Source organism: Scyliorhinus torazame, chromosome 29 (assembly GCF_047496885.1).
Source record: "Scyliorhinus torazame isolate Kashiwa2021f chromosome 29, sScyTor2.1, whole genome shotgun sequence".
NCBI classification, from domain to species: Eukaryota; Metazoa; Chordata; class Chondrichthyes; order Carcharhiniformes; family Scyliorhinidae; genus Scyliorhinus; species Scyliorhinus torazame.
Window position 1 is genome coordinate 39924512 of NC_092735.1, and position 14946 is coordinate 39939457.

The window sequence follows — 14946 nt, forward strand, 5'->3', positions numbered from 1 at the left end:
TTTCAGCACCCAGTGTGGGCTTTCAGCACCCTGTGAGGGCCTTCAGCACCCAGTGGGGGCCTTCAGCACCCAGTGTGGGCTTTCAGGACCCAGTGTGGGCTTTCAGCACCCAGTGTGGGCCTTCAGCACCCAGTGTGGGCTTTCAGCACCCAGTGTGGGCTTTCAGCACCCAGTGTGGGCTTTCAGCACCCAGTGTGGGCCTTCAGCACCCAGTGTGGGCCTTCAGCACCCAGTGTGGGCCTTCAGCACCCAGTGTGGGCCTTCAGCACCCAGTGTGGGCTTTCAGCACCCAGTGTGGGCCTTCAGCACCCAGTGTGGGCCTTCAGCACCCAGTGTGGGCCTTCAGCACCCAGTGTGGGCTTTCAGCACCCAGTGTGGGCTTTCAGCACCCAGTGTGGGCCTTCAGCACCCAGTGTGGGCCTTCAGCACCCAGTGTGGGCCTTCAGCACCCAGTGTGGGCCTTCAGCACCCAGTGTGGGCCTTCAGCACCCAGTGTGGGCCTTCAGCACCCAGTGTGGGCTTTCAGCACCCAGTGTGGGCTTTCAGCACCCAGTGTGGGCTTTCAGCACCCAGTGTGGGCTTTCAGCACCCAGTGTGGGCCTTCAGCACCCAGTGTGGGCCTTCAGCACCCAGTGTGGGCCTTCAGCACCCAGTGTGGGCCTTCAGCACCCAGTGTGGGCTTTCAGCACCCAGTGTGGGCCTTCAGCACCCAGTGTGGGCTTTCAGCACCCAGTGTGGGCCTTCAGCACCCAGTGTGGGCCTTCAGCACCCAGTGTGGGCTTTCAGCACCCAGTGTGGGCTTTCAGCACCCAGTGTGGGCCTTCAGCACCCAGTGAGGGCCTTCAGCACATAATCTGCCTCTTGGAACTGAGAGCTGTTGAGGCTGAAGGTTTCAGAAATGTGCTTGATTCTGTTCCTGGAAACTGGTGCATGTTCTGAACTTATCCCGCAGCTGAAGCCGGTGATTCTGCCGAGTGTTAGATTTACCATGGACAGGTCACAGAGTCTGGCACGGATTTGGATCAGATCCTCCTGAAGAATCCTCTGTTGGAACGTTAACTGCTCCACAATATTCGGGTGTCTCTTAAAGTCCATCATCTGACAATGCGCTGCTTCCCAAACACCTTCCAGTTTGTCCTAGAAAAAGTCCAAGAGACACATGAAGAACATTTTTCACACATTATCAGGTAGACCCACTTAAGCCCTCCCTTCCAAGGGCAGCACGGTAGCATTGTGGATAGCACAATTGCTTCACAGCTCCAGGGTCCCAGGTTCGATTCCGGTTTGGGTCACTGTCTGTGCGGAGTCTGCACGTCCTCCCCGTGTGTGCGTGGGTTTCCTCCGGGTGCTCCGGTTTCCTCCCACAGTCCAAAGATGTGCAGGTTAGGTGGATTGGCCATGATAAATTGCCCTTAGAGTCCAAAATTGCCCTTGGTGTTGGGTGGGGTTACTGGGTTATGGGGATAGGGTGGAAGTGTTGACCTTGGGTAAGGTGCTCTTTCCAAGAGCTGGTGCAGACTCGATGGGCCGAATGGCCTCCTTCTGCACTGTAAATTCTATGTAAATGGACCTCTCTCTCTCTGTAACCTTCTCTCGACTCTGAGGTACCCGTGTTCCTCCACGTCTGGCCTCTTGTGGACCTCTGGTTTATTTGCCCCCGACTTCAGCTGCCCAGCTCCCTAGTTCTGGAACACTTCCTCAAACCTCTGCACTCCTCTCTTATCCTTTTAATATGCTTCTTATAACTTCCTTCCTTTCTGTGTCCGCTGGCAGACTCTTTTCATTCTCTATCATTGCTTCTCTTATTCATCTCCTGCAGTTCCCTCTAAGCTATATTCAGCCTGGGTTTCGGTTGTAATCTACCAGAAAGCTGTCATCGGCACACTCTTTCTTCTGCGTCTTAATCTCTATTTCTTTTTTCATCTAGGGAGCTTTGCATTTGTTGTCTAAACTTTTCTTTCGAGGGAATGTACCTTGACTGTGCCTGAACTATCGGGTCAAACAAAGTGAGCATTGGTCCTATAGGAAGTGAATCTGGAGAATTGATGCTGGACAGCAAGGCGATGGCAGATGAATTGAACAGATATTTTGCATCACGCTTCACTACAGAGAATACCACAACATTCCTGAAGCAGCTATAAACCAGGAAATGGAAGGGAGGGAGGAACTCAGGAAAATTACAGTCACTGGAGAAATGGTCCTGAGTAAGTTGTTGGAACTGACGCTCACAAGAACCCGAATCCTGGTGAAGGCCATTCTTTAGAGACGTGACTAGTGAGATCGTTGATGCAGTGGTTTCAATTTTCCAAATTTCCTCAGATTTGGGGAAGGTCTGAATTATGTTTCAATGAGAACCCCCCTCATTCGACAAAACTCCTGTCAATACAGGCCCCCCTCGTACGACAATCCTGCCTACCCAGGAATTGCTCTGGTGAACCTTCACTGCATTTCCTCTCTGGCAAGCAGGCAGGATCACCCAAAACCAGGCGGAGTGGGATACAGTGAGGGAGGAAGGGGAAAGGGACAGGAGGAAGAGGAATTGAGTGGGATGAGGGGCGGATCGGTCTGCAGGGTTGACGGTGTTCCTCACACACCTTCTCTGCTTTCAGTTGAGTGGCTTCATTGACCAGCCCCTGTAGCAATCGGTCCTGCCCACACAACCTGGTCAGCAACACCTGTGGACACAGAATGAGGAGTGACATCAAACAAGAATACCTTAAGGAGAATATCCCCCATTGAATGTACAATTCCCCATCTAACCCCATGCTGTACCTGTCCTGGGAGTGTTTGATGGGGACAGTGTAGAGGGAGCTTTACTCTGTATCTAACCCCGTGCTGTACCTGTCCTGGGAGTGTTTGATGGGGACAGTGTAGAGGGAGCTTTACTCTGTATCGAACCCCGTGCTGTACCTGTCCTGGGAGTGTTTGATGGGGACAGTGTCGAGGGAGCTTTACTCTATATCTAACCCCGTGCTGCACCTGTCCTGGGAGTGTTTGCTGGGGACAGCGTAGAGGGAGCTTTACTCTGTATCTAACCCCGTGCTGTACCTGTCATGGGAGTGTTTGATGGGGACAGTGTCGAGGGAGCTTTAGTCTGCATCTAACCTCGTGCTGTACCTGTCCTGGGAGTGTTTGATGGAGACAGTGCAGAGGGAGCTTTACTCTGTCTCTAACCCCGTGCTGTACCTGTCCTGGGAGTGTTTGATGGGGACAGTGTAGAGGGAGCTTTACTCTGTATCTAACTCCGAGCTGTACCTGTCCTGGGAGTGTTTGATGGGGACAGTGCAGAGGGAGCTTTACTCTGTATCTAACTCCGTGCTGTACCTGTCCTGGGAGTGTTTGATGGGGACAGTGTAGAGAGAGCTTTACTCAGTATCTAACCCCGTGCTGTACCTGTCCTGGGAGTGTTTGACTGTGTAAATGTTCTTGCTGAGGAGGAGTATTTCTTCAAGGTGGATTGTAAAATGATGCAATGTAGCTATAATGGAGACTTACGTCAACTTCATTTTCTGCCATTTTGACGGGGCCCAGTGTATATTTGATGGGGTCCAGTGTGTTTTGCCCATATACCTACAAGAGAAAATTGCTGTGAGCTTCTCATCGTGATCTCATCCGACGTGTTCTGTGCTTCAACTCAAACCGAGTGGATTACGACAACACGCAGTACCCTAATACACAGTACCTTAGTACACAGTACCCTAAATCACCGTACCCTAATACACAGTACCCTAATACACAGTACCCTAGTACACAGTACCCTAATACACAGTACCCTAATACACAGTACCCTAATACACAGCACCCTAGTACACAGTACCCTAATACACAGTACCTGATACACAGTACCATAATACACAGTATTCTAATACACAGTACCCTAGTACACAGTACCCTAGTATACAGTACCCTAGTACACAGTACCCTAATACACAGTACCCCAAAACATAGTACCCGAGTACAGAGTATCCTAGTACACAGTACCCTAGTACACAGTACCCTAGTACTCAGTACCTTAGTACACAGTACCCTAACACACAGTGTCCAGTACTATCCTAGTACACAGTACCCTAACACACAGTACCTTAGTACACTTTACCCTAACAAACAGTACCCTAACGCACTGTACCGTAACACACAGTACCCTAACACACAGTTCCCTAACACACAGTACCCTAACACACAGTTCCCTAACACACAGTTCCCTAACACACCGTTCCCTAATACATAGTATCCTAATGCACAGTACCCTAACACGCAGTATCCTAACACACAGTACCCTAACATGCAGTACCCTAATCCGCAGTACCCTAATCTGCAGTACCCTGATACATGGTACCCTAACGCGCAGTACCCTAACACGCAGTACCCTAACATGCAGTACCCTAACGCGCAGTACCCTAACGCGCAGTACCCCAACATGCAGTACCCTAACGCGCAGTACCCTAACGCGCAGTACCCCAACATGCAGTACCCTAATGCGCAGTACCCTAACATGCAGTACCCTAACGCGCAGTACCCTAACGCACAGTACCCTAACATGCAGTACCCTAACGCACAGTACCCTAACATGCAGTACCCTAATGCGCAGTACCCTAACATGCAGTACCCTAACGCGCAGTACCCTAACGCACAGTACCCTAACATGCAGTACCCTAATGCGCAGTACCCTAACATGCAGTACCCTAACATGCAGTACCCTAATGCGCAGTACCCTAACATGCAGTACCCTAACATGCAGTACCCTAACATGCAGTACCCTAACACACAGTACCCTAACACATCGTACCGTAACACACAGTACCCTAACTTGTAGTCCCCTAACTTGCAGTACCCTAAATGCAGTACCAGAACACACAGTACCCTGATACAAAGTGCCCTAAAACACAATACTCTAACACACAGTACCCTAACATGCAGTACAGTAACATACAATACCCGAACACAGAGTAGCCTAACACAAAATACCCTAACACACAGTACTCTAAAACACACAATTGCCTAACACACAGTACTCTAACACACACAGAACCGTAACATGCAGTACCTAATACGCAGTACTCTAACACACACTACCCCAATACAGAGAACCCTAACAGAGAGTACTCTCGCACACACCCTAATTCACGGCACCCAAACACACAGTACCCTAACCGGTTCTGCTCTAAAGCACAATACCCTAACACGCGGTGCCCTAACACGCGGTACCCTAACACACGGTGCCCTAACACGTGGCCCTAACACGCGGTGCCCTAACACGCGGTGTCCTAACACGCGGCCCTAACACACAGTACCTAACACGCAGTACCCCAACACAGAGTACCCTAACATAGAGTAGCCCCGCACACATCCTAATACACAGTACCCCAACACACAGTACCCTAACACACAATAGCCTAACACACAGTATCCAAATATGCAGCACCCTAACAAACATTACCCTACATTATTAGTGGTACAGTCTATGTAGTTTGCTAACTGCGGCCTAATGAATACTATGTTGATTACTTCATTAATGCATTGTCATTATTTCCTTACTTTACAAAACCCCAAATACACATGAACATTTTCCTGGCATTTTTAATTTCTCTCCCCAACCCCCACTCCTGGTCTGACCATCCGAATCCCTCAGTGTCTCGTCAGTCAGTTAGACACTCTGATTCTCTGTCTCCCTCTCTCTGTCTCTATCTCTCTCCTCAGTTTCCCTCCCTCTATTTCTTGTCGTTTGATGCGCACTGGCAGGATATTTACGGAAGAGCTGAGGGACAATCTCTTGACAGCTGACAGCAGTGCATTGGGACTGGGTCGCGGTGAGGGTGGAGGTCGAAGAGGAAATTCAGTGAAGCTGGAACTCGTTCCCTGCAACACAGGAGAAAATCCCTGAAACAATTTCAATCCATGATCATCAAATGTAAAGTCAGTCACTGGGTCATTGTCTCGGATTGTCTTCCCTTCCGGTGAAGTCAACCTTCTCCTCCCCCTCTCATCCCACCTGTATTCCCTCCACCCTCTCCCCACTCCCCCCCACTCCCTCCCCACACTCTCCCCCTCCCCACACTCTCCCCTCCCCACACTCTCCCCTCCCCACACTCTCCTCTCCCCACACTCTCCCCTCCCCACACTCTCCCCCTCCCCACACTCTCCCCCTCCCCACACTCTCCCCCTCCCCACACTCTCCCCCTCCCCACACTCTCCCCCTCCCCACACTCACCCCCTCCCCACACTCTCCCCTCCCCACACTCTCCCCTCCCACACTCTCCCCTCCCCACACTCTCCCCCTCCCCACACTCTCCCCCTCCCCACACTCTCCCCCTCCCCACACTCTCCCCCTCCCCACACTCTCCCCCTCCCCACACTCTTCCCGTCCCCACACTCTTCCCGTCCCCACACTCTTCCCGTCCCCACACTCTCCCCCTCTCCCCACTCCTTCCCCACACTCTCCCCCTCCCCACACTCTCCCCCTCCCCACATTCTAACCCTCACCCTCCCCACAGTCTCCCCCTCCCCACAGTCTCCCCCTCCCCACACTCTCCACCCCCCACACTCTCCCCCTCCCCTCCCCCTCCCCACACTCTTCCCCCTCCCCTCCCCACACTCTGCCCCTCCCCACACTCTTCCCCTCTCCACACTCTCCCCCTTCCACCACCCCACAGTCTCCCCCTCCCCACACTATCCGCCTCCCCACACTCTCCCCCTCCCCACACTCTCCCCCTCCCCACACTCTCCCCCTCCCCACACTCTCCCCCTCCCCACACTCTCCCCCTCCCCACACTCTCCCCTCCCCACACTCTCCCCTCCCCACACTCTCCCCTCCCCACACTCTCCCCGCCCACACTCTCCCCCTCCCCACACTCTCCCCCTCCCCACACTCTCCCCCTCCCCACACTCTCCCCCTCCCCACACTCTTCCCGTCCCCACACTCTTCCCGTCCCCACACTCTCCCCCTCCCCACACTCTCCCCCTCCCCACATTCTAACCCTCCCCCTCCCCACAGTCTCCCCCTCCCCACAGTCTCCCCCTCCCCACACTCTCCACCCCCCACACTCTCCCGCTCCCCTCCCCCTCCCCACACTCTCCCCCTCCCCTCCCCACACTCTGCCCCTCCCCACACTCTTCCCCTCTCCACACTCTCCCCCTTCCCCCTCCCCTCAGTCTCCCCCTCCCCACACTATCCGCCTCCCCACACTCTCCCCCTCCCCACACTCTCCCCCTCCCCACACTCTCCCCCTTCCCCACATCTCCCCCTCCCCACATTCTCCCCCTCCCCCTCCCCACAGTCTCCCCCTCCCCACAGTCTCCCCCTCCCCACACTCTCCCCCTCCCCATACTCTCCACCCCCCCACACTCTCCCCCTCCCCCCTCCCCACACTCTCCCCCTCCCCACACTCTCCCCCTCCCGCTCCCCACACTCTTCCCCCCTCCCCACACTCTCCCCCTCTCCACACTCTCCCCTCCCCTCCCCTCCCCACACTCTCCCCTTCCCCACACTCTCCCCCTCCCCACACTCCCCCCTCCCCCTCCCACACTCTCCCCCTCCCCACTCTCCCCCTCCCCACACTCTCCCCCTCCCCACACTCTCCCCCTCCCCCTCCCACAATCTCCCCCTCCCCACTCTCCCCCTCCCCACACTCTCCCCCACACTCTCCCCCTCCCCACACTCTCCCCCTCCCCACACTCTCCCCCTCCCCACACTCTCCCCCTCTCCCTCCCCACACTCTCCCCCCTCCCCCTCTGCACACTCTCCCCCCTCCCTCCCCACACTCTCCCCCTCCCCACACTCCCCCCTCCCCCTCCCCACACTCTCCCCCTCCCCACTCTCCCCCTCTCCACACTCTCCCCCTCCCCTCCCCACACTCTACCCCTCCCCTCCCACATTCTCCCCCTCCCCACTCTCCCCTTTCCCACACTCTCCCCCTCCCCCTCCCCACACTCTCCCCCTCCCACACTCTCCCCCTCCCCACTCTCCCCCTCCCCACACTCTCCCCCTCCCCACACTCTCCCCCTCCCCCTCCCCACACTCTCCCCCTCCCCCTCCCCACACTCTCCCCCTCCCCCTCCCCACACTCTCCCCCTCCCCACACTCTCCCCCTCCCCACACTCTCCCCCTCCCCACACTCTCCCCCTCCCCACACCCTCCCCCTCCCCACACCCTCCCCCTCCCCACACCCTCCCCCTCCCCACACTCTCCCCCTCCCCACACTCTCCCCGTCCCCCTCCCCACACTCTCCCCCTCCCCACACTCTCCCCCTCCCCACACTCTCCCCCTCCCCACACTCTCCCCCTCCCCACACCCTCCCCCTCCCCACACCCTCCCCCTCCCCACACCCTCCCCCTCCCCACACTCTCCCCCTCCCCCGCCCCACACTCTCGCCCGCCCCACACTCTCCCCCGCCCCACACTCTCCCCCGCCCCACACTCTCCCCCGCCCCACACTCTCCCCCTCCCCACACTCTCCCCCTCCCCACACCCTCCCCCTCCCCACACCTTCCCCCTCCCCACACCCTCCCCCTCCCCACACTCTCCCCCTCCCCACACTCTCCCCGTCCCCCTCCCCACACTCTCCCCCTCCCCACACTCTCCCCCTCCCCACACTCTCCCCCTCCCCACACTCTCCCCCTCCCCACACCCTCCCCCTCCCCACACCCTCCCCCTCCCCACACCCTCCCCCTCCCCACACTCTCCCCCTCCCCCGCCCCACACTCTCGCCCGCCCCACACTCTCCCCCGCCCCACACTCTCCCCCGCCCCACACTCTCCCCCTCCCCACACTCTCCCCCTCCCCACACTCTCCCCCTCCCCACACCCTCCCCCTCTCCACACTCTCCCCCTCCCCACACTCTCCCCCTCCCCCTCCCCACACTCTCCCCCTCCCCCTCCCCACACTCTCCCCCTCCCCACACTCTCCCCCTCCCCACACTCTCCCCCTCCCCACACTCTCCCCCTCCCCACACTATCCCCCTCCCCACACTATCCCCCTCCCCACACTATCCCCCTCCCCACACCCTCCCCCTCCCCACACCCTCCCCCTCCCCACACTCTCCCCCTCCCCCACCCCACACTCTCCCCCGCCCCACACTCTCCCCCTCCCCACACTCTCCCCCTCCCCACACTCTCCCCCTCCCCACACTCTCCCCCTCCCCACACTGTCCCCCTCCCCACACTCTCCTCACAATTCACATTCCCACCTCATTTTGTGCCGTCTGCAAACTTGGAAATATTACACTTAATCCCTACGTCCAAATCATTGATGTAGATTGTGAGTTGCTGGGGCCAGCACTGCCCCTTGCCATACCTCACAATTCACAGTCTGACATCCTGAGAACCACAGTATTCCCACTCTCTGTTTTCTGTCTGTTAATTCGCAATCCTCCAACCCCATGTCCCATAATTGTGTTCACTAACTTTATGGCAAATGTAGAAATTGTTATATATTATACTTTATATCTGTTGGAGTAATAGTTTTAAATCCAGGATTAAGGTATACAATTGTTGCAGTAATATTAGGATTGGATTGGATTGGATTTGTTTATTGTCACGTGTACCGAGGTACAGTGAAAAGTATTTTTCTGCGAGCAGCTCAACAGATCATTAAGTATATGAAAAGAAAAGAAAAAGAAAATGCATAATAGGGCAACACAAGGTACACAATGTAACTACATAAGCACCGGCATTGGATGAAGCATACAGGGTGTAGTGTTAACGAGGTCAGTCCATAAGAGGGTCCTTTAGGAGTCTGGTAACCGGGGAAGAAGCTGTTTTTGAGTCTGTTCGTGCGTGTTCTCAGACTTCTGTATCTCTTGCCCGCTGGAAGAAGTTGGAAGAGTGAGTAAGCCGAGTGGGAGGGATCTTTGATTATGCTGCCCGCTTATTGTATATTATCAAAGAACCTAGGTTAAGGTATCCACACTTAAGCTGTAATTAAGGAGTCATAAATGAGTGGGGTAATCATTGGTTTTAACTACCTACTTGGTTATAGATAACAGACTAATGAAATTGTGTTTTGATTGCTGGAGATGTCTTGGCGTGTAGGTAATTTATGGGGGATGGGGGAGTGGTGTTTAGTTCTAGCTAAGCAGGTCATGGAACTTAGCGGGATACAGATGACATAATTAATAGGAGGAGCAGGTCTCTCTGTAGTTTTGCAGTTTGTCATAGGATTTGAGTCTCACAAAACAGAAGTGTACTGGATCTGCTCTTGAAAGGAACTCTCTTTAAAAGCATCTACACAGAAGACCACAATGAACCTGTTTGTTAACTTTATTTATAAGTGGCATTTGAACTGTATTGGGTTGTATAATTAGAGTTTGTGGCAGGTGTAAATCGTAAGTTCAAGTTTTTCCTTTTATTTAAGAACTGTTTGATTGTTCATTGTAAAGCTATTTTGTTGATGTCAATGTGCAAATTGTGTGTTTAAATTAAAATTTGTTTTAACATAAAAGATACGTATCGGAAAGAGTCCTCGCGCCTGGGGTGAAGTCTCCTTTCTCACAGTTTTACAAATTAACAAATAATGTTTGTGGTTCTCGTCCGCCACCGTGCTGCCCGGTTTATTCAACATGATTTGGCACTGACAGCCCCGATTGCTGATGTCAGGATAACGACCCTGGGGCAGCACGGTGGCGCAGTGGTTAGCACTGCTGCCTCACGGTGCCGAGTCCCAGGTTCGATCCCGGCTCTGGGTCACTGTCCGTGTGGAGTTTGCACATTCTCCCCGTGTCTGCGTGGGTTTCGCCCCCACAACCCCAAGATGTGCAGGGTAGGTGGATTGGCCGCGCTAAATCCCCCTTAATTGGAAAAAATGAATTGGGTACTCTAAATTTATTTTAAAAAGGATAACGACCCTGTAGTTCTCCATTCTCCCTCTCCCTCCCTCCTTAAATAGTAATGATGTGGAGGTGCCGGCATTGGACTGGGGTAAGCACAGTAAGAAGTCTTACAAACCTCTTCATTCACCTGAGGAAGGAGCAGTGCTCCGAAAGCTAGTGTTTGAAACAAACCTGTTGGACTTTAACCTGGGGTTGTGAGACTTCTTACTGTTCTTAAATAGTGGGGTTGCATTTACCACCTTCATCTCGCTCCCCCTCTCCCTCTCCCCACTCTTCCCCATCCTCCCTCACTCTCTTCTCTCCCCCTTTCCCTCTACCGCTGTCTGTCCCCTCTGTCCCTCCCCTAACACCCTCTCTCTCCCCTCCCCCTCTGTGTCCAGCCTGTGTTTACACAGTCCCTGGTTCCAGCCTGTGTTTACACAGTCCCTGGTTCCAGCCTGTGTTTACACAGTCCCTGGTTCCAGCCTGTGTTTACACAGTCCCTGGTTCCAGCCTGTGTTTACACAGTCCCTGGTTCCAGCCTGTGTTTACACAGTCCCTGGTTCCAGCCTGTGTTTACACAGTCCCTGGTTCCAGCCTGTGTTTACACAGTCCCTGGTTCCAGCCTGTGTTTACACAGTCCCTGGTTCCAGCCTGGTTGCGGCCCTGTTTGTTAAGTCCAAACCCCGCGTCTCACCAGCTTCTTCCTCCACAATCAATCACAACAGATCTCACCGCAAATTAAAATAGGAATCCTGGGAACTCACCGATTTTCCAGATAATCTCAGAGTTCTGATTGTTCGGGAAGTATGAGATGAAGGAGGTGGAAAACATCTATTTTGGTAGGTCAAAGGCTCCTTAATATCAGAAAGACAGAGAGGTGGAGGGATGGCACGGAGCGAGAGAGAGAGACAGAGTTCAAGAGAAAGAGATGCAGAGAGAGGGTGAGACAGAGAAAAAGAAGGGGAGAGAGAGATGGAGAGAGGTAGAGAAAGATACAAAGAGAGAGAGGATGAGATAGAAAGAGGGTGAGAGGTATATAGAAAGAGGGAAAAAGAGAAAGACAGAGGGGAGAATTAGACACAGACATAAATTGACAGAGGTACAGACAAAGATGGATAGAGAGAGAACGCAGGAAACAGAGTGGGGGGAAGAGAGATGGAGAGATAGAGACAGAGAGAAAGAGACAATGGGAGTGACAGGGAGAGAGAGATACTATGATTTATTGTCATTAATAACGAGTTGAGTCAATAGTCTAAACATCTTCCAAATTCATTGAAGATTTTTCATCTTTTTATACTTTACCCGTGTCCCTGGTGTCCTGGGTCTGCTGAGAGACATCTCTTTGTGATGGTCTTTCCCGGGCAAAACAGTTAATCTCTCCACTGGAGTATGTGGTCTGTAATTCCCTGAACGTCTGCTTGGGATTGTGACACTCAAGCCTTCAATGTCTGGTTCCTCGAGGGGGACTACAGTCATCCTTTCAAATGGTGTTGGCGATCTTTGCTGGATTCGGAATGGACCATGATATTTGTTTGACAGGAAAGTATAATGTTCCTCAGATGGCAGTACACAGAGTTGATGTGATCTTGAATAAGGGCTGTTCAGTGTTTGGCCTTGAGCGATGTGATATTCTCCGGGCTGTTCCTCTGTGGGTGGCAGAGGGAAATTGGTTGGCAGACTGTGGGGTCCGGCGAATGACTGTGGAATCTGAAGGTAGCCGCTTCTCATCACTGGAGAGAGCTCTGGGGTTGGAAGGATGTCAATCCTCCCAACTGGAGTGTGAGGCCTCATCAAAGCTCGGCCGGCCTTCTGGGACGGTGTTGTGTGGGAGATATCTTCATGAGATCTGGGTTCTGATTTCTCCGAGGGAGACCGGGCTCTTTGTGAAGACCTTGAAATTGCGACAGGAGGTTTGGATGTCACTGACGAATTCTGGGCCATTTGGATCCTGTCCAGTGACCCCAGGGAAATTCTCTCAGATGGAGTTTGACTAAGATGGCAATGTTGCCGCTCCGATAGGATCACGTATCGATCGTCTGGAGTGTGTGATCTTCGCAGTACCTGGTACCTTGGAGTGTCAGATGTAATGGGCAGAGAATTAGAGCGCAGAGATCTGATAGATCGGGAGCTGATGAGATCTGGAGTGTTGGATGGGAAGAGTCTGTTGTGATAGATGCTGATTGGTGAGGGAGCTTCCTGCTGTAATCCCTGCTCCTGATTGAGATAATAACTGGGATTTTGCTGCATGTGTCCTGAGCTGATGCCGATGGGGATTGAATGCTCCCCATAGAGATGGGAGTTGACTGATGATATTGGATAACCATCAACAAGGTATTCATACAGATGGCCAGACCTAGTATTCATCACATGGTGCCTGTTACAAAATCAAACAAGCAAACAATAACAGTTAGCATGTTTTAGTTCCATAACTAGCATCAATCTTTACTCTCTGACCTGCAATGGCCATGGTCATTTCAGATTCCTTGAGGTTTGACCTGAAATCCCAATTCCTGAGGAGGGTGGGATGGTTAATGCTGATTAATCGTAACTACTAAAGGTGAAGTCGCCATAGTCCCAGGTGACCATAGGCTGCTTTCCCCTTTGAGGGGGGTAGCTGACTGGTGGTGATTTAACCCGAGGGTCACCACACCTCAGGCAAGGGTGAGAAGGCGGGGCCTTCAGGAATAACCTCAGCCGGTGCGGGGATTGAACCCACGCTGCTGGCCCTGTTCTGCATCACAAACCAGCTGTCTAGTCAACTGAGCTAAACTCAGGCGCACCATACCGAGACACATTTAGACTCAGTGCCACACATTAGGGAGATGAAGAGGGAAAATATCACTGAGATACTGATGTCTGCTGGGATTATGCACAGAAACAGGCTGAATTGTGATGCATCTTATGATCAACCAGTCTTATTATCCTTTACCCTCTATTGATATGTACAGAATGGGCTTTCACAGAGCGAAACCGTGGGACACACAAACCCACAGTACAGTCAGTACTGCAGGAAATGGCAGTAAAATGCAAAAATCTCCCACTATCCTGTTAATCTCACACACCAGAATAATGTGACTGTAAACCCCTTAACAAGGCTTAGTTTAATTGCTGTTATTTAGAGAGTGCGGTCAGTGTTAAACAATGTGACTCACTCTGAACAGCTGCCTCTCAGTCGATCTGATATCCTGCAGTAACTCATCACAACAGTTAACCTAGACTCTGTTCTGCAAATCCCTCAATCAATCCACTGGTCAGTAATGGTCAGTTGGAAATGAAATGAAATGAAAATCGCTTATTGTCACAAGTAGGCTTCAATGTGGTTACTGTGAAAAGCCCCTAGTTGCCACATTCCGGCGCCTGTTCGGGGAGGCTGGTATGGGAATCGAACCGTGCTGCTGGCCTGCCTTGGCCTGCTTTAAAAACCAGCGATTTAGCCCTGTGCTAAACCAGCCCCAGTACTAGCCATTCTTAACCAACCGGTCAGTACTGACCATTCTTAACCAACCGGTCAGTATAAAAACCACAATTAGCCTCAGGACCCTGAGTTTGACAGGAATTGCCTCACAAATGGAATCTTTCTGCTGATGTTTAATAATAGTAATCTTTATTATCACAAGCAGGCTTACATTAACACTGCAATGAAGTTACTGTGAAAATCGCCACATTCCGGCGCCTGTCCGGGTACACTGAGGGAGAATTCAGAATGTCCATTTCACCCAACAGCACGTCTTTCGGGACTTGTGGGAGGAAACCGGAGCACCCGGAGGAAACCCACGCAGACACGGGGAGAAAGTGCAGACTCCGCACAGACAGTGACCCAGTGGGGAATCGAACCCGGGACTCTGGTGCTGCGAAGCAACAGTGCTAACCACTTGTCCTACTGTGCCTCAGGTTTAGTGCCTGAGGTGAGAATGTTTTCTGGGTAGAGATGAGAGGCAGGATGGGGGGAACATAGAGTCAGTTAATGGTGATGTGCTGTGAATTGGATAGTCAGTAAACTTGATCAAACCGTGACCTGTAATTGGCAGCAACACTCCAGGCAGGACCTCACTGCGGAAGGGCAATGATTTACATGGTGGACTGTCGTCGGACTCCAGTTCAAACTCTTCCAACCAGAGGATTAATTCACTCAATCATTCGCG

The 14946-nt window shown here is 52.9% G+C and overlaps 1 protein-coding gene across 5 annotated transcripts in view; it reads right to left on the reverse strand.

Annotated features, from left to right (window-relative positions):
* LOC140404096 (pleckstrin homology domain-containing family A member 7-like) overlaps nucleotides 1-14946 on the reverse strand; it is a 68161-nt gene that overhangs the window by 28140 nt on the left and 25075 nt on the right. For 2 of the 5 annotated variants that reach the window (XM_072492494.1, XM_072492498.1), the window contains exons 7-12: nucleotides 12107-13178; nucleotides 11569-11658; nucleotides 5734-5856; nucleotides 3496-3570; nucleotides 2595-2675; nucleotides 988-1137 (exon numbers count right to left, since the gene is read on the reverse strand). In XM_072492494.1, coding sequence (XP_072348595.1) covers nucleotides 988-1137; nucleotides 2595-2675; nucleotides 3496-3570; nucleotides 5734-5856; nucleotides 11569-11658; nucleotides 12107-13178 — 1591 coding nt within the window. The remainder of the gene's footprint in view (nucleotides 1-987; nucleotides 1138-2594; nucleotides 2676-3495; nucleotides 3571-5733; nucleotides 5857-11568; nucleotides 11659-12106; nucleotides 13179-14946) is intronic. The other 3 variants (XM_072492495.1, XM_072492497.1, XM_072492496.1) reach the window with 3 other exon arrangements.